Below are 25,574 nucleotides of genomic sequence, written 5' to 3'. Positions count from 1 at the left end.
ATTCAATATATTTTGTCTTCAATATGCTTATAACTCAGGAGACGCAAGAGAAAGAAGCTCTTAGGGAAAACCAAAAATACTTCCAGAGTTGGGTGAGCAAAGGTAAGATGGCCAAAATGAGCTCTCAGTGGAAAGGTTGGAAACCATTACAAAATGCACCAGTAGTTTTCAGGGAATAAACAGCAATAACAATAGCAACAACAACAACAACAACCAGACATTTGAGTGTCACGTCTCAGTAATTCAGAAAATGAAACAGAAGGCGAGCTGGTGTAGCTACCAGGCCTTTAAATTAACCAGAAGCTGACTTGAATTACAGCACGTGCAGCCTGGCTTCTGGCCCAGTTTCATCACAGCATTATGCAGTGACACTTCCAAACACTGGTTTTGGAGTCCCTCAAAGACCCAACTAATGAATTCCTATGCTCCTTGGGACCCTGTTCCCATAATCGAATCTCCCTTTCACAACCACTCGAATTGCATCCAGAACAGTCCCGTCTTTCTCACCTCCCCCAGGGAAAGACCAGATTTAGACATCTGGCCATATCTATAGATGAAATGGATGAAGTTTCTACCGTTCCCTCTGTGTACAACTTGTAGGACGCTGGATTCCAGGGCCACAATGAACTGTGGTCGGGATGGAGTCCCTTGCACTGGGTACAACATGAAACCACTAGTTACTAACCCCTACTGCCCTCCTCACTGCCCCCCAAGGAGATCTGGGGCAATTTCAAACAACTCCCAGGCTTTTTTATGCAACCACAAATATATCTTCTCTCCATAGCTTGCGGTTTGTAGGGTAAGTCATAAAGGGAGACATTTTTTACATCATGCTTGACAGGAGTAGCAAACAATGATGGATGTTCCCCTAGTCCCCATCAGCCCTCTTCAACCAGCCACAACCTAGGACATAGCCTGTTAGATATCTAGGGTCCCCAAATCCTTCCTTGGGTTCCAGAGGAGAAAATTCAATAATGCCGCTCTGCAAGGATAACGAACACCACTACAACAAATGCCAGCATCCAGTGGCTTACTACACTTACGGCTTCTTTTAAATCCAAAATGAGTCTTCCTGATCGACGAATGGGTTTGCTCCAAAGACTCATTCAGGGGGTCAGCTCCTTCCATCCTGTGGTTCGATCAATTTCAACACACAGCTTCCAGCATCACTCGGCTTGTATGCGTCCAGCCAGAAGGGGAGAAAACACGGAGGACTATACGTGATAGGTTTTTAAGCATCAGGTCTAAAAGTGATATGCATCACTGCCACCTACATTCCACCAGTCTGAACTCTAGCTAAACCCTACTTCCCAGCCTCCCTCTATCTTCAAGGGAGTGCGTGAATTTGAGCTTCGTTATACGCTCAGGAAGAGTAATAAAATTAGACTACCTAATCTCTACCACAGTCAACCACCATGGTATGAATCACTAGCACTGCCAGGGATGAGGAGAATTAGTAGCAATATTGGCCAAGATACTGGGTTGAAATGGCCTAATACGCCCTCATCAGGATTTGGGGGTAACTGTACCAGATAGAGAGCAATCCTTGTGAGAGTTCCCTAATGTGCAGGTTGTGCTGCTTTGTACCGTTTGACCTGCTTCCCTGGGCACAGCTGTTTTAAGCGGAGATGGAAACTTAATCAAATATCTCTCTCCATGGGCCTACACCAGAAAGCCTATGACACTGTATCATTAGCACACTGCTCTGTCATTATTTTATTTTATTTTATTTTCATTATATTGTATTTCCTATGTTAAGGAGACCAGGTCGAGGCTGCGGGAATATGAACCTGGAAGTCACAGAGGGTACACATCCAGAGGCCCCAGGAAGTACACTCTGAGACCACCATTCCCCAGCCTCTGGCTCCCGATGTTCACGGCCATACACCAAAATTCGCCACTTATCCAGACAATACGGTAAACACAACAGACAGATAGCTATAATCCAGAGTCAAGCGAGTCAGCCTCCAAAGCTATTAAATACAGAAAACATCCTCTTTATCACACAGCAAGTTAAGTGTCCCAACAGGGTAGTTGGACTCCAAGAGTATCCTATTTGGCTCCCGTTTATAAAGCCCGGGATATTATTTACGGGGCTTTCTGATGCCCTCCAATACACTAAAACTTAGCGCATTTATGCACATAGACCAAGAGTAAACTGGGGGAAAAAAAGAATAAACTGGAAAGCTACATCCATTCTGGACTCCGGAACACTACTGAGATGTCATTAAAATGAACTTCAGCACGGGCTTGATCCCATCCCAAGGGAAGAGTACCATGCAATGAAAGCATGCAACCATTTGAGGAAAAATGTAAGGGTGGAGTAAGAAAATAATGTGTATGTATACACAGAATATTTCTGGAGTGATCCCTAGTAATTAGTACTTGAGTAACGAGTACTTTGGAGGGGTCCTGAGTGGCTGGTAGAAGGGAGTTAGACTTTTCTCTGTACTCTGTTCTCTTTGAATTTTTAACCATGTAAATACATTATCTATGTAAAAAAAAATGTGTTTTTTTTAAAGATTTACTTATTTTTTTATTTTTTTTTAAAGATTTTATTTATTTATTTGACAGAGAGATCACAAGTAGATGGAGAGGCAGAGAGAGAGAGAGAGAGAGGGAAGCAGGCCCCCCGCCGAGCAGAGAGCCCTATGCGGGACTCGATCCCAGGACCCTGAGATCATGACCTGAGCCGAAGGCAGCGGCTTAACCCACTGAGCCACGCAGGCGCCCCAGATTTACTTATTTTGAGAGAGAGAGGAGAACAAGCAAGCAGGGAAGGGGCGGCAGGGGAGAGAGAGAATCCTGAAGCAGACTTCTTGCTGAGCGCAGAGCTCCAGGTGGGGCTCGATCCCAGGACCCTGACATCATGACCTGAGCCAAAAATTAAGAGTCAGCCACTCAAACAACTGAGCCACCCAGACACCCCTAAAAATTGTATTTTTCACCTTACAAATTACAAAATTTTTCATTTTGCAAACTCTTAATGTTTTCCTCATTATCTTCTCTGAATTTAAAATAATGTTGCTCATGACCAGGACACCTTTGAGATTCCACGATTTCTTCAATTTAAATTTATTTTTTTCTTTTGTTAATTCAAGTAAAATTAAACTAATACTTTTTATTTTTTTAAAGAATGGGTATTGTGATCTTATTTCTACAGGATAGTCTCCTCCTTCATGCATTTAATAAATCTATGTATACTGTGGACCTACTATGCAGCAAACACTGTCCTAGATGCTAAAATACAGCAGAGAGCAAAACAGACAGAAGGTCCTCCATCAGGGAGATTATATTCTAGATTTTTTTCTTCCACATGTTTTCTTGTTTCCTGTCTTCCCATTCCTCCTCCTTCCTTTTGTATCAACTCCCCACCCTTCTAGCCATGTACCTTATTACACATGGGTAAGAAAAACATCTAGAGCTACACTTGTCTAACATGAACAACTGTCCTTTCAGGAGGTAGGATTTGGGATGATTTTTTTAAACTTTAAGAGATTACTTAATCACAGTTATAATTACAGTTCATCAAGAGGGTTGTTATAAGCAAACCAATTTTTTAAAGATTTATTTATTTTAGAGAGAGAGAGAGACCGCATGCACTGGTGGGCTGGGGGAGGGGCAGAGGGAGAGAGAGACAAGCAGACACCCCGGTGAGCAGGGACACCCCCCACCCAAACACACACACACACAAACTCAGTGCTTGATCCCTGGACCCTGAGAACAAGATCTGAGCCAAAATCAAGAGTCGGTCAACACCCTCAAGCGACTGAGCCACCCAGATCCCCATAAACAAACCTATTTTTTACAAAGCAACTGGAAAGTGAGATGGTGAAAAGACAATGTATAAACCACTCTTGAGAAAAAATGTTTATTTTTACAAATAATTGTGAAATATCACAGGAAAAAGTACAGAAAAAATACAACAGCCATATATCCAATATTGAGATTTAACTGATGTTAACCTTTTGCCACATTTGTTCCAGATTTTTTCCTGAACAATAAAACATGGCAGAAAACAGCTAAAGTCCCACTTCCCACTCTCCATCCCTTCCCCCTCTGTCTTCAGATGACACCACTATTCTGGGGATAATATTTACCATTTCCATGCATGTCATTGTATTCATAAACAAAAGACACCATTATTTTGTAGGTTTAAAATTTATATTTTATCAGAACATATGCTTCCTTCTGTAATTATTTTTAACTCAACGTTGCTCTTGAATTTATCCAAGTTATCCTCTAGTCTAATTCATTAGTCATTTTGCTCATATGTGTGAACTATGTATAAATGGACCTCAGTTTTTATGATTAATTCCCTACTAAGTAGTCCATGGGTCCAACAATCCCATTCCTCTTTAACACTGTTTTTCCAGTGCACAGATACAGATCTATTGACCTGCACAGTTTTTCAAAGCTCTTTTGAGTCTCAAGCTTTCTCAGTTAATAATTGATTTTCACTGCCTGATTAAACGTATTGTAAAGGGTTGTTATTAACTTATCTTCAAACAAAGCATTAAATCTGAAGAGGTAGAAATCATATTTATGGTATCTCCAGTCTTCTTTGGAAGAGTGATCCCTAATCCATCACAAAGAGGTTCTTACTACCTACTTCTTACTGAATTTTAGACAAGACCTAATACACTCCGAGTTCCTGCCAACTGCTTAAGCAACTCAAGTCCCCTTATCAGCGTAAAAGATGAACAGTGGGTGTTGTGTGCCTCAGAGAGTCATGCTGAGTTGAGGTGCAAGCACTGGAAAAGAGACTCACCGCATTAGCAGGACACTGAGGGCTGCTGGGCTGCAAAAAGTTTGCCCAAAGATGAAGAAAACAACTAGAAAAAATTGGGAAAAATCTCCTATAGTGGAGGCAAGAGTAAAGTAAACATAGAATAGTCTAGAATACAAATCACATCACTCTGCAAAGGCACTGAAACACAGCAAGGGCACAAATGGGTGTAGCTGGGGAAAGGGGATGACCAGCATGTTTATTCCAGGATCGGACCTACATCATCTTGGTTCACCAAATTCTTGAGGATTAATCCATTCTGGAGTTGATGAGAAAGGAGTGTTAAAAACATATATAACTTGATCTGACCTCCTATATTTTTCGAAATGCTTTCATGTTTTTTCATTTGCTACTCTTGACACTCCTGTGCTTTAAGTGAGGCAGGTATGAGGAAAATGAATAAAAAGAGGGTGGTACATACAAATCCAATCATAGTAATCAAAACAGTATGGTACTGGCACAAAAACAAACACATGCATCAGTAGAATAGGATAGAGATGCAAGACTATGCAATGGAGAAAAGACAGTCTTTTCAATAAATTGCATTGGGAAAACTGGACAGCTACATGCAAAAAAAAAAAACATGAAACTGGACCACTTTCTTACACCGACTCAAGAAAAGCCCCCTCAAAATGGATTAGACCTAAATGTAAGATTTGAAACCACTAAACCTTTCTTCCTGGAGGAAAACAGAGGCAGTAATCTCTTGGACATTGCCCTTAGCAACATTTTTGTAGATCTGTCTCCTCTGGCAAGGGAAACAAAAGCAAAAATAAACTATTGGAACTACACTAAAACAAAAAGCTTTTTCACAGTGAAGGAAACCATCAACAAAAACAGAAAGGCAATCTAGTGAATGACAGAAGATATAGCCAATAAGGGGTGAATGACAGAAGATATTGCCAATAAGGGGTTAATATCCAAAATATATAGAGAGTTTATACAATGGAACACACACACACATAAAACAAACAAACAAGAAACCCAGATAATCTGATTAAAATGGGCAGAGGGCCTGACTAGACATTTTTCCCCCCAAAGACATCCAGATGGCCAACATGCACATGAAGAGGTGCTCAGGGAAATGCAAATCGAAACCACGATGAAATACCACCTCACACCAATCAGAATGGCTAGTCCCAAAAAGACAAAAAATAACAAGTGTGGGCAAAAAAGAAAAGGGAACCCTCGTGCAGTGTTGGTAGGAATATAATATAAATTGGTGCAACCCCCATAGAAAACAATAATGGAGGCCCTCAAAAAAATTAAAAATAGAAATACCATATGTTCCAGCAGTTTCACTACTGGGTATTTATCCAAAAACAACAAAACACTAATTCAAAAAGATAGATGCACCCCCATATTTACTGCAGCATTTTCTACGACAGCCAAAATATGGAAGCAACACAAGTGTCCATTGATAGATGAACACAAATGAATGGCTAGCGAAGATGTCTCTCACACACACACACACACACACACACACAACTCGGAACATTTCTTTGCCATAAAAAAAGAATGAAATCTTTCCATTTGCAACAACATGGATAGACCCGAGGGTATTATGCTAAGTGAGATGAGTCAGACAGAGAAAGACAAATACCATATGATTTCACTTATATATGGAATCCAAAAAGCAAAGGAAATGAACAAACACATAAAAACCAGACAGACCCTTAAATACAGGGAACAGACCGGTGGCTGACAGAAAGGAGGAGGAGGGAGGGTGGAGGAAATAGGTAAAGAAGATTAAGAGGTACAACTTCCAGCTATAAAATAAATAACAAATGAAACGAACAGCACAGGGAATTAGTCAATAATATTGTAATAAGGTAAAAAAAAAAAAAAGTCAATCACAGAGCCAGCAACTAGCTCTACCAACTTCTAGTAGACTTTTATCATTGAGAGTCAAAGATGAAAGAACATATATTACAAGAAACTAGATTGGTTTGTGATTCAGATTTGAGTGGCATTCAAATTAAATTCATCATCTACATGGAAAAATTAAATCACTTCTTTACTTTAGAGACATTCTTTGTGGAATGTTGTGTTTTTTTTTTTTTCTTTTTTACCATACTTGCTTTATTCAGGTTAACTTAAATTGATTCTATTAAAATCACTCTGATGACTTTTGTTTGTTTCCAAATTCATACTCAAACGGTGTGTAATTTAACCATCTTTTTAAAGTTTCTGAACACCGGAAAGTAAAAGTAGTCAAAAGACAGGTGGCATATATTTCACGCGCTATGGCTAAGATCTTTAATATATAAAAAGGTAGACAATTCAATAAAAAAATGGGAAAGGCCATGAACTGTCAGTTCAAACAAAAGGAAATACAAATCACTTTTACACATACAGAAAGATTTCCATAATTAGAGAAATGAAAATTAACACTGAGTTTCTATTTTTCACATAACACATTAGCAAAAATCCTAGAGGTTGATAATAAACTTTGTTTAAGATCGTAGGGACACAGGCACACTCATAAAATGAAGTCAGAGAACACCCTGTCAATATAGTAACTTCAGCAAAAATATGGAGATGGATGGTAGTAAAGTCAATATACTTAACGTCACTAAACTATACACTTAAAAATGGCTAAGATGTTAAATTTTATGTTGTATATACTTACCACAATAAAACACACACACACACACACACACACACACACGTATTTGCATGGACTTTCTCTGGAAAAACCCCGTAACAACTCTTGCCTTTAAAAAGAGGATAGCCGCCTATGTGGCTCAGTCAGTTAAGCGTCTGGTCTTGGTTTCAGCTCAGGTCATGATCTTAGGGTCCTGAGAGGGAGCTCACGTCAGGTTCTACACTCAGCACGGAGTCTGTTTGTTCCTCTCTCTTCCCCTCATGCCTTTCCCCCACTTGTACACATGTTCTCTCTCTCAAATAAATAAATAAACAACTAAAATCTTAAAAAGAAAACAGAGGAACTGGATAGCCATGAGTTAGAGGTAAAAAGATGTATCCAACACTACTTTTTGTACCTTAAGGATCTTATCCTGGGTCTATATGTTATCTATTCAAAAACTTCATTTTCAATCAGCCTTATTGATTGAAATCTCAATACAGAGCAGGAAAATGTACGTAAGTCAAAATGTATTATGTTCTAGGTTTTATATGAGGCAACACTAAAATGCCCCCAGTTAGTGTTATTTTTTTAAAAACCTGCCTCGATGTTTTTCAAGGTGCCAACTTGCAAACACTATTCAACAAGGAAAATGAACTGCTTCAAAAATTAAAAGATCAAAATAGAATGCACACAAATATGTAAACAATTCTTTTTTTTAAAGATTTTATTTATTAATTTGACAGAGAGAGGTCACAGGAAGGCAGAGAGGCAGGCAGAGAGTGAGGGGGAAGCAGGCTCCCTGCTGAGTAGAGAGCCCGATGTGGGGCTTGATAACCCCGGGATCATAACCTGAGTGGAAGGCAGAGGCTTTAACCCACTGAGCCAACCAGGCGCCCCTATGTAAAAAATTCTTATGAGAGGCTTGTTACGTATAATTACTAATCCAGAGAAAATAGAGGAAAAACAACTCTAAATTGTTTACTTCAAGAATATAAAGTGTACTACTACTACTAATAATAATACCTACTTTGTTCTAAGTTTTAAATCCCAAGCTAGTTTTTTCTGAGCTGATATTGTTCTAAGAGCTTTAAAAATGTCCACTGACAACACTGGTTCTCATATTTTGGGGCCTCGGAACTCCTTTTGCAGTCTTAAACATGATAGAGATCCTCAGAAAGCCTTTCCTTCTGTGAGTTGTATTTATCTGTATTTGCCATATTAGAACTCAAAAAATTTTAAAATATTCACTTAGAAATCTTTTTTAAATATTTAAATTTTTCATTTAGAAATAACAATAAATAAATTCATTACAAGTGTATGTTAATAACATAATTTTATGAAAAATAACTGTAGTTTCCACAAGAACAAATTTAATTAGAGGAATGGCACCATTTTACATGTTTGCAAATCTCTGTAATGTCTGGCTTAGCAGAAGACAGCTGGATTCTCCTATCAGGTTCGGCATCCAATCTGTTGGGATATCACACATCATGTAGCTTTTCAAATACTCCAATGTATACTTGTGAAAAAACGAGAATGAAAATAGCAAATACTGACTTAGATTTATTATAAAAATAGTTTTGACTTCCCAGACCCCTGAAAGGGTCCTTTCTATGAGGTAAAGGAGAAAAGTAAGTTACTCAGAGAACCAGGAGTGGAGCCCAGGCAGTCTGATTCTGGATCCCAGGGTTGGCTCTCAGAGCCAGGAGGACAGCCACAGGGACCCATTTTGTGATGTTTTACATAGCGGTACAGTTTCAAATTCAATCTTTCAATTTATGCAAAGCAGAGGTAGGGAGAAGGGAGAATAACAGCCACAAAACTCATCTGTAAGGGGGGCCCGGGTCTGTCCTACAAGGAAAATGGCGCCATACCTACAGGGTAGGGAAGACACAGCCAAATGTGCTAGAAGCTTCTCCAGGAACAGCTCTCTCCTGCCCAAACCAAGTCATTATCTCTGTCTCTGGACTCTCACTCCATTTGCTTCTTGACACCGCTCTTTACGTAGAATTCTGCCTTCGGTTCTTTTTCTCCCCCCAGTTTTCTTAAGAAAAAAATTGCCATGTATCAATCGCTGTGTAAGTTGAAGGCCATACAGCATGACGGTCTGATTTATCGCTGTTGGGACATGATGACCACAAGAGGTTCAACCGACATATCTTCACACACACACACACACACACACACACTAAAAAAGGAAAGAAAAGGTCTCCTCGTGCTGAGAACTCTTAGGATTTACTTTCCTCCCAGCTTCCCTGGAGCCCATACGGCACCATTAGCTGTAGTCTTCCCGTTTCACAGCACATCCCTAGTTCTCGGCTCATAACTGAACATTCGTTCCTTTCAACCAGGCTCCTCGCATTCCTCCTCCAAGTACCTCCTTCCCACCCTCCGCACCTGAGTAACCCCAAGTCTGATCTCTTCTTCCGAGTTCGTTTTTTTCATTGTCTGTGTTTAGATTCCACATATACGTGAAATCACAGGGTGTTTGTCTTTCTCTGATTTATTTCACGTAGCATAGCCCTCAGGACTGAACCATGTTGTCACAAACAGCAGGATTTCCTCATTTTTACGACTGAATAACATTCCATTATGTGATAGAGATACACATATCTATATCTGTATATCACAACTTCTTAATCCATTCATCCATTGATGAACAACTGGGTTATTTCCATGTCTTGTTTTTTTTTTCAATTAAATTTTTTTCAATTAATTAAAAATATTTAAAAAGAAGAGTAATAAAGAGCCCAGTTCTATCAGATATTGGAGCACATTTTAAATTTATAACAATTAGGATTGGGGTGCCTGGGTGGCTCAGTGGGTTAAAGCCTCTGCCTTCAGCTCAGGTCATGATCCCAGGGTCCTGGGATGGAGCCCCGCATCGGGCTCTCTGCTCAGCAGGGGGCCTGCTTCCCCCCGCCCTCTGCCTGCTTCTTTGCCTACTTGTGATCTTTGTCTGTCGAATAAATAAATAAAATCTTAAAAAAAAAAAAAACAATTAGGATTGGACTGACCTAATAGTAGACCGAAAGGTAAAGCCATAGATTAGAATACACAGCTCAAGTTAGATTCAGTTATAGAAAATGCAGCATATTATAAAGTAGGTGTAACATTCATGATGTAAATAAAATAAACTTTAGCAATTTGGGGGGGAGGAAAGTCTATATTTAGACTTTCACTTTTAATCACGTGCCAAAATAAATTCTAGCTGGATTAACTGTTTTTACAATAAGGAGTGGCCAGCGGGGAAGGCAGGACCAGATCTCATTCATCCCTGCGTTCCCAGGGTCTCGTCTGGGGCCACCGGGCAGCTGCCCAAACAGAGGGAACTACTCTGAGCATCGCCTCTGCTGCTCAGCCCTTGTGCCCTCTTGGGCAAGTCACTTGGCTTCTCTGTCCCATACAGGGCGCGTGGTAATGACACCAGCTGCATGAGAACACTCGTGATGAACTTCAGAGCGCTATGCAAATTAACAGAAGGAATAAAGATTAGGAAGCTACATCCATCCCTCTTGCTACTATTCAAATAGGCATAGCAATAATCGTTGAGTGAGAAAAATAATGCCAATTGTCTTTGTAACCTTCTTTACATAATGAAGTAGACCATTTACATTGTAAAAATACATACTTACCCTTGGGGCCGCAGGTAAATTTTTGAATTTTGAATGGGAGAAAGATGCATCCCATAAGCATGTCTGTTTTTCCTAAATTAGCCCTTTTACCCAAAAAAGACCTGGCATCAGTGCTCTAAGAGAGTTGGGAGGCTTTCTTTTCACTGCTTCTGTCAGGAGGCCCAAAGGCCTGAGACAGGTCCAGGGGGGCCTCCTGCGAAGGGTGAGGGGTGGAGGTGGGTGAGGAGGGAGCAGGCAGAGACCTAGAATTTTAAAATCTTGATAGGACCTTGAGCAAACCTTTTCTATGTTTCCAGACACTGGAGATGCCAACTCTTAGCACACAAATAAAAAGACGAAGATGAGGTCATGGACGTGAGCTCCTGCCCCAGCGACGGGTCCTCCGTCGGGCAGCAAGCCGTGAGTAAACGCGGGCTTCCCTTCTCGGCTCCCCTCCTCTCTCCTGACAGCTCTCCGGCTCTCCCTCCGGCTTTCCCTGACCTCTCGCACAATCCCTCTCTCCCTGCCCCCAGGAGAACCCTGCGGCTTCAGCGAGGGTCTGCGGCAAAGGCCATCCGGGGATTCGGTCACGTATGTCGCAGGCTCCCCACCCCATCCCAGACCCTATCACCGCCACCGCCGCCGCCGCCCGACCGGGTCATTCTCCTCCTAGGATGCTCCCACTCCGGGGTCACTCAGGCAGCCTGCGCTGTGGCCCGAGCACCTGGGGCCCAGCACGTGACCCGCACTTGTCCGAGGCAACAGCTGAGCCAAGGCTCATACAGGGCTGACTACGGCGACGGTTCTAGAAGGTAATTCTCAGCCTCACCCCCTGTTGTAAGGCCCATAAACACAGGCGAGGTACAAAACTCAGCTTCGTAAGGCGCTAGTACAAAGAATGAAGTGGACTGCACCTCTCCGTCTCCTCTCCTGCAGTCATACCTGGTGCCTCCAGATGTAAGAAACGAAACATGTGTAGTGACAACCTGTCGCAAATAAAATAACATCCTCCAGCGTAGCTAGGGTTAAAGCACTTGGAGCCTTGCCTAGTCCTAGAAGTGAGGGCACCTGCTCGTAAGCCTCTGACTGTTCCTTCCCTGTCCCTTCCCGCAGCCGGGCTGGCCGCTGTGTGCGGTGGCCGCGGGCCTGCCGGATGGGACCATTGCGCTCGCTCTCCTGGAAGAGGGGCTTCACGGCTGCTCTGTGACGTGCGCGGCGTGGACCCTACAACTTCTTTGTTCTCCCGGATAGTCTCCCTCTGCCTTTTTTTTTTTTTTCTCTCTGGTCTCTGGTCTCTCTGGTCTGGTTCCGTCTCCTTTGTTCCTGACCTACCAGTATTCATGGCTCTCTCATCTCTTATGTTCCTTTGTTTGGGTTCTTTTTTGTTATTTTATTTGGGGAGCACATCATCGTTAAAGCATTATTAATCTTTCTAATTCACAGCTTGATAATACATACTTAGTTATTTTATCTTTTAAAGATTTGTTTATTTATTTGAGAGAGAGAGAGAGCGAGAGAGCACACAAGCAGGAGGGGCAGAGGGAGAAGGAGAGAATCTCTTAAGTGCCGAGCCCAGTGCAGGGCTCGATCTCACAACCCTGAGATCACAACCTGAGTTGAAACCAAGAGTCCGAGGCTCAACAGACTGCTCCACCAGGTGCCCTATACTTATTTATTTTATTTTTTTTTATACTTATTTATTTTATTTTTTTTTTTTAAGATTTTATTTATTTATTTGACAGAGAGAAATCACAAGTAGGCAGAGAGGCAGGCAGAGAGTGAGGAGGAAGCAGGCTCCCTGCTGAGCAGAAAGCCCGATGTGGGGCTTGAACCCAGGACCTGGGATCATGACCTGAGCCGAAGGCAGCGGCTTAACCCACTGAGCCACCCAGGCGCCCCTATACTTATTTATTTTAAAAGCAAATTCTGTTCATTCAGTCAACAATTATTTACTGAGCACCAGCTCAGTCTCTAGCACTAATGCTCCAGCGGAGTCTACCTCCCCCGCAAAACTGACAGCCTATGGTTGAAGTGGGCAATGTGGATATTCTTTTCCCAGACTATAAAGAATAAGAAACAGGATTGATCTGAAGAATAGTTAGTAAAGACCTTTCACAGAGCACGGAAAATAAAAAATTTAAATAGCATAATAAGTGGTGTGCCTGGGTGGCTCCATTGGTTCAGAGTCCAACTCTTGGTTTCGGCTCAGGTCATGATCTCATGGGTTGAGGGATGGAGCCCCACACTGGGCACTGCACTCAGCAGGGAGTCTGCTTGAAGATTCTCTCCCTCCACCCCTACCCCCCACAGTCTCTCTCAAATCAAAGATAGATAGATAGCATAATAAATCCAAGGACTGAAAAAAAAAAAGACAGGAGGCCTCTTCTACTGTAGGAGTTGTATCAATAATTTAGAATTAGGACAAAGAAAACATTGCCAAACCTCACATCCACTGTATTATTCGCCTCGTGGTCAAACACTTCAAAAGCCTCCTTGATTTTTCTGTGATATTCTGCTACGACTAGCTCTGCAAAAGACAAAGTAATAAAAAGTGTTTACTTTACCTTTGAATACAAAAACAAAAATTTCAACCACTAAGCTAGGAATGGATGAACATTCATTTCCCGAGGCACAAGACACACACAACACAGTACCAGAGGCGCACTGCTCTTGAGTACACAACGTCCATAGTCCTGGGGCCACCACGTGGATCAAGACACAGAATGCTTTCCAACACAGCCTATCTTCTGTCTCAAGCAGTCTGGACAGAGTCCCAGCCCAAGAGGCAGAAGGAATCCAGCTCTATGGATAGGTTGTGGCTCACAGGTGTGCCTGCCCGTGCACTTAAGGACGGCTGACCTTGGGGGTAGGAGGCAGGCAAATGTAACACGAGACAGTCTCTCAAAAGGCTTTCAAACTAGTTTTGAGAGTAAGATTTACTTATGAGAAACAACTACAAAGAGGAGCCTGGGTGGCTCAGTCATTAAGCATCTGCCTTTGACTCAGCTCATGATCCCAGGGTCCTAGGCCTGAGCCCTGGATCAGGCTCCGCATTCAGTGGGAAGCCTGCTTCTCCCTCTCCTATTCCCCTTGCTTGTGTTTCCTCTCTTGCTGTGTCTCTTGGTCAAATAAAAATCTTCAAAAAAAAAAAAAAAAAGAAAGAAAAGAAAGAAACTAAAAAGTCATTTAGTCAATAAATATTTATTGAGTCTCTACTAGGTGCTAGACATTATTCTAAGTGCTAACATTACAGCAAGGAACAAAACAGGCAAAAATGCCTACCTCCACGGAGCTGTTTTTATTGGGGGAGATACATAAGCTTATACATATTTGGTAAAAACACACTGTCAGTCAAATGGTGCTGGAAAAAATAAAGCAGGTAAGGTACACAGAGTCTGGGGGGGTGGGGTCTTGAGAAAGGGGTGGGGGGGGGGTTGGTGTTGGAAAACCTCCTTAGTAATAAGGTGACTTTTGCACCTGGGAAACAGCCAGCTTTATGAATATCTGCAGGAGTTTTTAGCCAAATAGAACAGCAGAGGCAGAATGGTAGGAAATAAGGTCAGAGAGGTGTGAATTTGGGGGTAGAGGACAGGTTCTACATGGTCTCTATATAGTGCTTTAAAGGTTCTGTCGTTTACTTTAAATGAGAGGATGAACCTCTGGAGGGTTCTAGGCAATGACGTGACATGGCCTGGCTTTTATAGTCACCTCAGCTGTAATCTTAAGAATATCCCAGAAAGGGACAAGGGTGGAAGGAGAGACCAGAAACTGTGGTGTTCTAGGGAGAGTCGAAAGGTGGCAGGGACGACGATGGAAGCAGTTGGAGATAGTGAGAAATGATAGGATTCTGGATATAATCTAAAGGGCAGAGCCGACAAGACTTGCTGATAGGTTTGATGTTAGATGCAGAGGAAAAGAAAGCACTTGAGGTTGACTCCAAGGTGTTTGGCTGAGTGGAATAAAAGGAAAAATAATGCAATCAAGTCTTAAAATTTATTTTTCAAATAGTAACATAGGACACCCAAAAAGGAAGAGATTAAGTTCATATACTCATTTTGATTATAAATATAATACCATCAAATTGTAGAAAATGGGAAAAGCTTATTCATATTCCCATTACCCTAACAGAACCACTAATCACTTGGCTGTATTTTCCTCCAATCTTTCTTCATACACAACCTTTTATATGTATCACTTAGGAGCTACCACTCATTCACTCAACGAAACCTTACTGAATGAAACATTACGTGCCAGGTTCTGTGCCAGATGCTGTATCTACATTTATAACCAGAAAGGTATGTATCAGTCAAAGTTCACAGAGGTCTGGGGTGCCTGGGTGGCTCAGTCGGTTGAGCATCGGACTCTTGATGTCAGGTTGGCTCACGATTTTGGGGTCGTGGGATCGAGCCCTCCTTCGAGCTCTGCACACTGTGCATGGAGCCTCTTTGGGATTCTCTATCTCCCTCTTCCTCTGACCCTCCCCTCACTCAGGCTCTCGCTCTCTCAAAAAACACAAATAAAAGAAAACAAATAAAGAATAAAGCTCAGGGGCGCCTGGGTGGCTCAGTGGGTTGGGCCTCTGCCCTCGGATCAGGTCGTGGTCTCGGGGCCCTGGGATCGAGCCTCGCATTGAGCTCTCTGCTCGGCAGGGAGCCTGCTTCCTCCTCTCTCTCTGCCTGCCTCTCTGCCTACCTGTGACCTTTGTCTGTCAAATAAATAAAATAAAATCTTTGAAAAAAAAAAAAAGAATAAAGCTCAGAGCAGAGTTGCCAAGCAGCAGAACTAGACTGAACGGGATCTTTCTCACTGGAGGAATCCTGTTCTCTCCCACACTCTATCCCCCCACACACACCACCACTACATAACTGCTAGTACTCATTAGTTTAAAAACCTTAACTCTTCATCTCTTCACTCAAATGTTATACTCTTCCAGGCTACAACATAACCTACATAACCTTCAATTTTTAACAGCACCAAAGGGATATACCACAATTTATTGATATTAATTTTTATCATTAAAAATATGGCAGGGGCACCTGGGTGGCTCAGTGGGTTAAAGCCTCTGCCTTCGGCTCCAGGTCATGATCCCAGAGTCCTGAGATGGAGTCCCACATCGGGCTCTCTGCTCAGCAGGGAGTTTGCTTTCCCTCCCTCTCTCTCTGCCTGCCTCTCTGCCTACTTGTGATCTCTGTCTGTCAAATAAATTTAAAATATATATATGGCATTGAACCACTGTTGCTAATTTAATAAGCAAAAAAATAACTTATCTCATTATTTAAATTTATACTTCCTTGATTACAAGTGACTCTGAATGAGGATCCAAACGCTTGTACGTGATGTCTGCTTTCTACCATGTGAGCTACCTGTTCTTGCTCTCTGCTCACTCCTACTAGGATCTTCCATTTTTTTCTTAGCAGTTTGCATGTGTTCTTTATTTTTTTTTTAAGATTTTATTTATTTATTTGAGAGAAAGAGAGACAGTGAAAGAGGGATTACAAGCAGGAGAAGTGGGAGAGGGAGAATTAGGCTTCCCACTGAGCAGGAAGCTGGATGTGGAGCTCGATCCCATGACGCTGGGATCATAACCTGAGCCAAAGGCAGGCGCTTAATGACCGAGCCACCCAGGCGCCCTGATGTATGTGCTCTTTAAATAATGACTTAACCCCGTGTTATAATTACTGCAAACAATTTTTCAAATCAGTTGTTTGCATTTCTTTTTTTTCTTTTTTAATAAAACCAGTTTCATATCCTTGCTGATCACCAATATAATAAATGATTACTGGAGAAAAAATAAAAGGATATGTAGGAAGAGTTTAGATTAAGTAAAAACCACTTTGAATCCTACCATGCAGGGTTAGCTACTTACTGTTGTCTCCTAATCTAATTTTCATTCAACAGTAAATTGGGAGCATTTTTCATTCTCAAAAGAATGTCGATCACAGTACCATTTTTAGTGACTTCTTGGTATTTCATTATAGAGTTTTACCATAATTTACTTAGCCAACCCTCTAATTGTAGACATTTCCGTTGTCTCCAATTTTCCACTGTTATAATTATTCTTTAGTGCACAATCTTGCCCTTCATCTTTGTGAGTTTGTCTTACTATCTCACTGAAATACAATGAGTTGAATATAGTAGAATTTGTGTAGGGTATTGGGGAAGTTCTAACTAGTCGTAATACTGTCTTGGGAAAATCTCACTGGTTTTAACACGGCCAGCACACAAAGCTGATGTCTGCTTTTTAAACTAAAGGTCATTTTATTTATTTTTTAAGTGTTTACTCAAATTCCAGTCAGTTAATATGCAGTGTGATAAATTAGCTTCAGGAATACAATATAGTGATTCGACATTGTCACACGACACCCAGTGCTCATTGTGACAGGTGTCCTCCGTAATCCCATCACCTGTTTCCTCATCCCCCACCCCACCTCCCCTCGGGTAACAGTTTGTTCCCTATAGTTAAGAGTCTGGGACGCCTGGGTGGCTCAGTTGGTTGGACGACTGCCTTCAGCTCAGGTCATGATCCTGGAGTCCAGGGATCGAGTCCCGCATCGGGCTCCCAGCTCCACGGCGAGCCTGCTTCTCTCTCTGACCTTCTCCTCGCTCATGCTCTCTCTCACTGTCTCTCTCTCAAATAAATTAAAAAAAAAATCTTATTAAAAAAAGAAAAAAGAGTCTGTTTCTTGGTTTGGCTTTTTTTTTTTTTTTTAATTTTCCGTTTTTTGTTTATTTTATTTCTTAAGTTCCACATAAGAGTGAAATTATTTGTCATTTGCAAATATCTTCTCCCATTCCGTAGGCTGCCTCTTAGTTCCGTTGATTGTTTCTTTCTCTGGGCAGAAGCTTTTTATTTTGATGACGTCCCAATAGTTTATTTTTGCTTTTGTTTCCTTTGCCTCAGGAGACCTATCTAGAAAGAAGTTGCTACAACCAATGTCAAAGAGGTTACTGCCTGTATCCTCCTCTGGGATTCTTCTGGTTTTCAGGCCTCACATTTGGGTCTTTAATCCATTTCAATTTTTTTTTTTTTTTTGCATGAGAAAGTGGTCCAGTTTCCCCAACACCATTTGTCTTTTCCCACTGGATATTCTTTCCTGCTTTGCTGAAGACTAATTGACCTTACAGTTGTGGGTTCATATCTGGGTTTTCTATTCTGTTCCATTGATCTATGTGTCTGTGTTTGTGCGAGTACCATTCTGTTTTCATCACCACAACTTGGTAGTATGACTCCTAGTCCAGAATTGTGATGCCTCCAGCTTTGCTTTTCCTTTTCAAGATTGTTTTGGCTATTCTTGGTCTTTTGTGGTTCCATACTAAGTTTAGGACCGTTTGTTCTAGCTGCGTGAAAAAATGTTGTTGGTATTTTCATAAGGATTGCATTAAAGGTGTAGATTGCTTTGGGCAGTAAAGACACTTTCACAGTATTTGTTCTTCCAATCCGTGAGTATAGAACGTCTTTTCATTTCTTTGTGCCACCTTCAATTTCTTTCGTCAGTGTTTTATAGTTTTCAGAGTAGAGATTTTTCACCTCTTTGGTTAGTCCTGGGTATCTTACTGGTTTGGGTGCACGGTAAATGCGATTGTTTTCTTAATTTCTCTTTCTGCTGCTTCCTTATTGGTGTATAGAAATGCAACAGATTTCTGCACATTGATTTTGTGTCCGGCGACTTTACTGAATTTATCAGTTTTAGCAGTTTTTGGGTGGAGTCATTTGGGTTTTCTACATAGCGTATCATGTCACCTGCAAATAGGGAATGTTTCCCTTCTTCCTTTCTGATTTGGACACCTTTCTTTCTTTTTGCTATCTGATTGCTGTGGCTAGGACTTCCAGTTCTGTATCAAACAATAGTGGTGAGAGTGGACATACCTGTCTTGCTCCTGACCATACAGGAAAAGCCCTCAGTTTTCCCCCATTTAGGATATTAGCAGTGGTTTTGCACAGATGATGTGGAGTTATGTTCCCTCTAAACCTACTTTGTGGAGGGTTTTTTAAATCATGACGTTGTTTAATTTTAAGGTCATTTAAAAAGTATATTATCTCTTATTTTTAGGTAGTCACATCAAGGAGTTTTCTTCTTATCCTTCAACTTTCTGAAACTTACCTTTTGTGGACCTTCCATGTGGAGGTCCTGGGACAGCGGCCCACCCAGAGAGGGCACAGAAGCTGCACACACTTGCCCTCATACCTCGCCCTATCTGTTCCTGGGTTAGAAGCTCAGGAGGAATGCTGGAGGTTCAGTCCAACTCCTGATCGGAGTTGTGAATTCTTCCTACAACATGCACGATGTGTGGCTCTCTAGTTTTCAACAGATGAGCTCGGCGCCACAGAGAGCCCCCCACTCACTACCCGCCGCGGGCAGCCTACCCCACACCCGAACACAGCTCTTGTGTAAAATCTGCTCTATATTGTACTGGTGTCACATCCCTAAGTCAAGTACAATTGATTTTCATACTATCCAAAAATTCTTTGGAAGCGAATTATTCTAACTTTTAATCTGCATCTAAATAAAAGATACACGCGCCCCAGTGGGTATGCAAGACAGTTCAAAGGGTGTGAAGAAAACATTTCAATTACATTTAGAAAGAAAGGAGAGGAAAATGAAAAGGAAAAGAATTTACACTTTGAAAGGACTAAGGAGGAGGGAGCAAATCATCCTTTTCCTGGAGATTTGGTGAAAACTCAATTATATTTTTTCCTAAAGTTTAAAAAATACATTTTACTCTTGGGCGCCTGGGTGGCTCAGTGGATTAAGCCTCTGCCTTCGGATCAGGTTATGATCCCAGGGTCCTGGGCTCTCTGCTCAACAGGGAACCTGATTCCCCCTCCCCCTCTGCCTGCCTCTCTGCCTACTTGTGATCTCTCTCTCTCCAACAAATAAATAAATAAATAAGACCTTTAAAAAAAATAATTGCTTCGTAGTCAACTTACATTTCCTGATAACACATTTTGTCTCTTCCTTCCAAAATTTATACTTTTTATTTCCTCTTCATGACTTATAGCACTGACTACCAAAGTCACGTCAATGCATAAAGTGGTAATGATAATTTTTGGTTTTTAAAAAATTATTGCTACTAAATAGATTCGAGCACCAGTCTTTGGCCAGCAAACCTTGTGCTGACTTGTGTCCCAAAACATGTATCACAAGTGAAGGCAGCGTCCTTCCTTCTCCATCTAACTTTGCATATTAAGAACAGGCACTAGGGGCGCCTGGGTGGCTCAGTGGGTTAAGCTGCTGCCTTTCGGCTCAGGTCATGATCTCAGGGTCCTGGGATCGAGCCCCGAATCGGGCTCTCTGCTCAGCAGGGAGTCTGCTTCCCTCTCTCTCTCTGCCTGCCTCTCTGCCTACTTGTGATCTCTCTCTGTCAAATAAATAAAATAAAATCTTTAAAAAAAAAGAACAGGCACTAATTTCACCACCCTCTCCGGAATTTTCTACATTTTGTGCAGTGTGCTCTGTCTCACACCCATTCCTCAAGAGGCTTCTCGATAAAAGACTCCAATGATTAACATTTCTGGGCAACTTTGAACACACTTGCAATGTGTGCTCTCGCACTGAAGTCTTCAGGATGTCCTACAGCAAAGATACCTCTTCACTTGACACAGCATTTCCCAAATGCACTCGATCATACAATCTCCTTTTTCCAGTTACCATCTGCCAGGAATAATTTATGCCTTAATTGAAATCTGGGACTTCCCTAATCAGGAATCCTCACCTACTGGACATTAGCAAGATGTGAATGGATGACAGGGGCCCCAAAAATACTGATCCTCTCATCTTTCACTGTGGCCGGATGAGGTCACGTAGCTGAGAGTATCTATTTCAAGGCTTCCCAGAAGGAGGCTTAGAGGAGCGCAGGATCTGACGGCATGGCCCTTGGTCTGCACAGGTGGCAAGCACCACACACGCCATCAGACGCCCACTGCCCCACATTGCCAAGAAGGTGATCTACCACATGGGCTCCCATCGGAGCCATATACCAAATGCACCGCTGTCCACCAAGGACAAAGGACCAGAGGGCTGCTGGAGAAGCTCATGTTCCAGTTGCCCAAGGAGCATACTGTGCAACCCCGTGTGTGATCAGGGACTGAAGGGTGTCATGGCTCTAGGGAGCAGCCCCAAATCTTTATCTTCACATAAATAGTCTACTTCTGTCCCTCTGCAGCTGACGTGCTCTTTTAGTAATTTGCTACATGCCTCTAACAACACATACCTGTTTTAGAAATTAAATCTTCATCCTTACTTTGAAATAAATTGATAGGAGAAAGTTCAAACGAGTTAGAAAACAACTTGCATTATTACAAAATTTTCTATATTGTATCTGTCAATTAAAGGATACATTTTTAGATTCTGTAATTTCTTTTTTTAAGATTTTATTTATTTGAGAAAGACAGACAGCAAGAGAGGGAACACAAGCAGGGGGAGTGGGAGAGGGAGAAGCAGACTTCCCGCCGGACAGGGAGCCTGATGTGGGGCTCATTCCCAGGACCCTGGGATCACGACCTGAGCCGAAGGCAGACACTTAACTGACTGAGCCACCCAGGAGCCCCCATTTAAATATAATTTCAACTGTTATTATTTTTTAATAGTTGAGAACAGTTTTAATAGTTTAATAGTTGAGAATATACAAAAGTTATACTTTTGTATGAACAAAACTTCTCATTGGTGGTAGACTCAAAAACTGAAGCATAAAATCTGATATTAAACAATATTCTGGGGGGCTCCTGGCTGGTTCAGTTGGTAGAGCAGGTAATTCTTGATCTCTGGGTCCTGAATTCAAGCCCCACACTTAGAGTTCTTCGTTACAAATTTTTAAATACATTTGGAACTTTTATATATATATAAATTCATCACTTACAAATTTCCTAATACTATTTTATTTTCTTCTAAAAATCATACAGGAAGGGCACCTGAGTGGCTAATCAGTTAAGTGTCTGCCTTTGGCTCAGGTCATGATCCTGGGGTCCTGGAACTGAGCCCCACGTCGGGCTCCCTGCTCAGTGGGGAGCCTGCTTCTCCCTCTTCCTTCCCATGCTCGTGTGCTCTCTCAAATAAATAAATAAAACCTTAAAAAATTTAAAATAAAATAAAAATCATACAGGAAATGCAATGATTTTTTTTCATTAAGCCCCATGTGGATGCCTCAGTTGTTACCCCAGGGCGCCATACAAATATTATTTTCCATGCTCCTGTTTGGAGGTGACAAAGGTTGAGAATCGCTACCCTAAGGACTTAAGAATGTACCACTCATTCTCCCCATCAACTATCTCAGGGATTTAAAGAATATTAACAACATTTTGCTCCCCATTGCTGCTCACAGTCCCCTACTCCTAGCTTGTCATATTTTTTCCAAGTCTTTTAATTAAGAAAAATTTCAAACGTTGAGAAAAACGCAGGCTTGAGGTAGGGGGATGGGTGAAGCAGGTGATGGAGATTCAGGAGTGCACCTGTTGTGATGAACACCAGGTGATGTGTGGAAGTGGAGAATCACTATACTGTACTCCTGAAACTAATATAACACTGTACGTTAACTAACTGGAATTAAAATAAAAACTTAAAAAAAAACACAAAAGTTGAAAGCTTAGTACTGTAAACAGCTCTATGCCCAGCACCGCCACTGAACTATTGTTAATATGTTGCCATTTGGTAAAACTTCTTCTGTCTCTGTCCCTAAATAAATAGTAAACATTACAATACTTCGTCCCTAAATGCTTCAGCATGCATCTCCTAAAAATAAGAATATTCTCTTACATATCCCCAGTATAACTGTGACATTCTCTAAAGTTAACAAAAATTCACTAAGATCTAACAATTATTCCATTTTCAAACTTCTCCAACTGTATCATAATTGTCACTTAAGAGATTTTTCAACCTAAACTCTAATCAAAGTTTGTGTACCACATTTGGTTTTTGGCTTTGGTTTATCTATCTATCTATCTATCTATCTATTCATTTTGGTCTCCTCCAAAGTGAAACAGTCCCCCCATCCTTCCCTAAATTCCTCTCCTTCCCACCATGAAATTAGTTTGAAGAGACCAGGCAACGCAATGTCTTCCGAGACGCCCCACATGCTAGGCTTGCCTGAGAGCTTCTTTGCTCTACCCTGTTAAGAACTACTACTTCATGAAGCTTCATTCCTTCAGGACAACCACTACTGACTCCTTCTCGTTGCTGTCTTCTATTGATTCTCTGATCGTTGCCCTTCAAACTTCACACCCCAACTAATTCAGTTTCCAACAACCCATCCTTACAGTCCTACTTGATCAACAACAGCCTCTCATTCTCTATACGAAGCACTTCTGAAATGTGTCTCTCTCCTCCCATCCCACTGCGGACGCTCAAGTACAGACCCTCATCACTTCTGGCCGGGATTAACACAGTCACTTCCTGTCCTTCTGCCTTCAGTCTCCTCTCCCTCCCTTCCCCTCCCACCCTTCAAATCATAGTCCACACTTCGTTAGGATGATCTTCCTAAAATAAAAATTTGCTCATGCGGCTCTACAATCTTTCAGTGGTTCCTGGGGTCTTAAAAAAATACACTCAGACTCCTTAACCAAACCCACAAAATGCTTTATGAACTGGGCCCCACCTATCTCAAAAATGTCATTTTCTAACACTTTCTTGTACAGATCTCCCATTTGGAAATCTTTGTAGTTTTCCAATCATTATGCTTTTTCACAGTGTCACTTTCTAGACAGTCCTTCTGTATGAAACTTTTCTTTTTCCTGGCTAACTCCAGGACCCATCATTCAAGGCAGTTTAAGAGTAACACAATTTTTTCAAGGCTAACTTCATCCTCTTTTTCAGGAAAATACCCTCTAATGTAATTACGTAGCACTGATGGACATTTCTATCATACTACTGTACTGAACTCTATGGTAGGTAGCAATTTATTTGTTTCCCCTTTCATACTTGTAAACATCTTCAGAATAACTTTGACAGTGCCTGAAACCCACTAGAAGTTCAATAAATGCTTCCTAAGTAGTTAATAATTGGAAATGAGATAATCCATGCCTTGTATGCACAGAGACATTCCATAGTTTACCCTTTCTGGTGTTTTATTGAGTATTATTACCAGAGTTATATTATTTCCTTCACATAATGGAACTGGGTGGTGTTTAATGGTTTATTACATTATAGAACAATTTGTATAACAAGAGAATGATCTGTTTGCTAAGATATTGGCAAGGAAAGGATTAAGGTACTATAGCAAAATGAGATACAGTAAAACGTAGTGGTTGATAAATTCACTAACATATTAAAATAATCAAGAGGGATTTATTCCAGGAGTGCAATATTGGTTCAACATACCAAAATCAATCAAAGTTATACACCACATTACTGTAGTAATTCCACTACTGGGTACTTACCCAAAGAAAACAAAGATACTAATTCAAAAAGATGCATGCACCCCTTATGTATATGGCATTATTATTTACAATAGCCAAGATATGAATACATATATACATATATATTTTTTCCATCATATATATGATGGAATATCACTCAGCCATAAAAAGGATGAGATCTTGCCATTTGTGACAACATGGATGGATCTAGAGGGTATTACGCTAAGTGAAACAATTCAGAGAGAGACAAATACCATATGATTTCACTTATATGTGGAATCTAAAAAGCAAAAGAAATGAATAAACAAACTAAAAGTGGAATAAGACTTATAAATATAGAGAACAAATGGTTGGGTGCCAGAAGGGAGGGGGGGATGGGCAAAACTGGTGAGGGTGAGTGGGAGATACAGGCTTCCAGTTATGGAATGAATAAGTCATGGGACTAAAACCTGTAGGATAGGGAATATATTCAGTGGGGTTGTAACAGCATTGTCTGGTGACAGCTGGTAGCTACAGCTGGGATGAGCATAGTATGATACGTGGACTTGTTTAATCACTATGCTGTACACCTGAAACGAATGTAATATTTTGTGCCAAACATACTAAAAAAACCCCCAAAAACAAACAAACAAAAAAGTTATATACTGCAATAATAGAATGAAGGGGGAAAAGCCCACATAATTATTACAGCTGAAACAGAGAAAGTATTTGGCAAAATTCAGCATCTAATAATAATAACAATAATCAGAAAACCACGGATAGAAGACAAATTCCTCAACTTGATACAAGTCATATATGAAAAACCCAGAGCTAATATCATATTCAATGATGAAAGACAAAGCTTTTCCCCTAAGATCAGGAACAAAACAAGGATGTCCTCTTTTACCACTTCTGTCCAACACAGGATTGGATGTTCTAGTCAGAGGATCTAGGCAAGAAAAAGAAATAAAAGAAATCCAAATTGTAAAGGTAGAAGTAAAATGATCTCTGTTTGCTTATGACATAATGACATATAGAAAACCCCTAAGATATCATGAGAAAAACTATCAGAAGCTAATAAAGGAAATGAACAGTGGTGCAGGCCATAAAACCAACACTTAAAAATCAGTTGCATTTCTATTGATAACAATACACAATCTGAAAAGAAAATTTAAAAAATAATTCTGGGGGCGCCTGGGTGGCTCAGTGGGTTAAAGCCTCTGCCTTCGGCTCAGGTTATGATCTCAGGTTCCT

General features: G+C 41.1%; 1 protein-coding gene across 1 annotated transcript in view; it reads right to left on the bottom strand.

Moving 5' to 3' along the window:
* EFCAB2 (EF-hand calcium binding domain 2) overlaps positions 1-25,574 on the bottom strand; it is a 109,766-nt gene that overhangs the window by 39,726 nt on the left and 44,466 nt on the right. Inside the window, exon 2 of the mRNA XM_047704652.1 lies at positions 13,436-13,520. Within this exon, the coding sequence (XP_047560608.1) occupies positions 13,436-13,520 (85 nt within the window). The remainder of the gene's footprint in view (positions 1-13,435; positions 13,521-25,574) is intronic.

Source organism: Lutra lutra, chromosome 15 (assembly GCF_902655055.1).
Source record: "Lutra lutra chromosome 15, mLutLut1.2, whole genome shotgun sequence".
Taxonomy (NCBI): Eukaryota; Metazoa; Chordata; class Mammalia; order Carnivora; family Mustelidae; genus Lutra; species Lutra lutra.
Note: the sequence above shows the minus strand (reverse complement) of the source record. Positions and strands in the feature narration are given on the sequence as shown.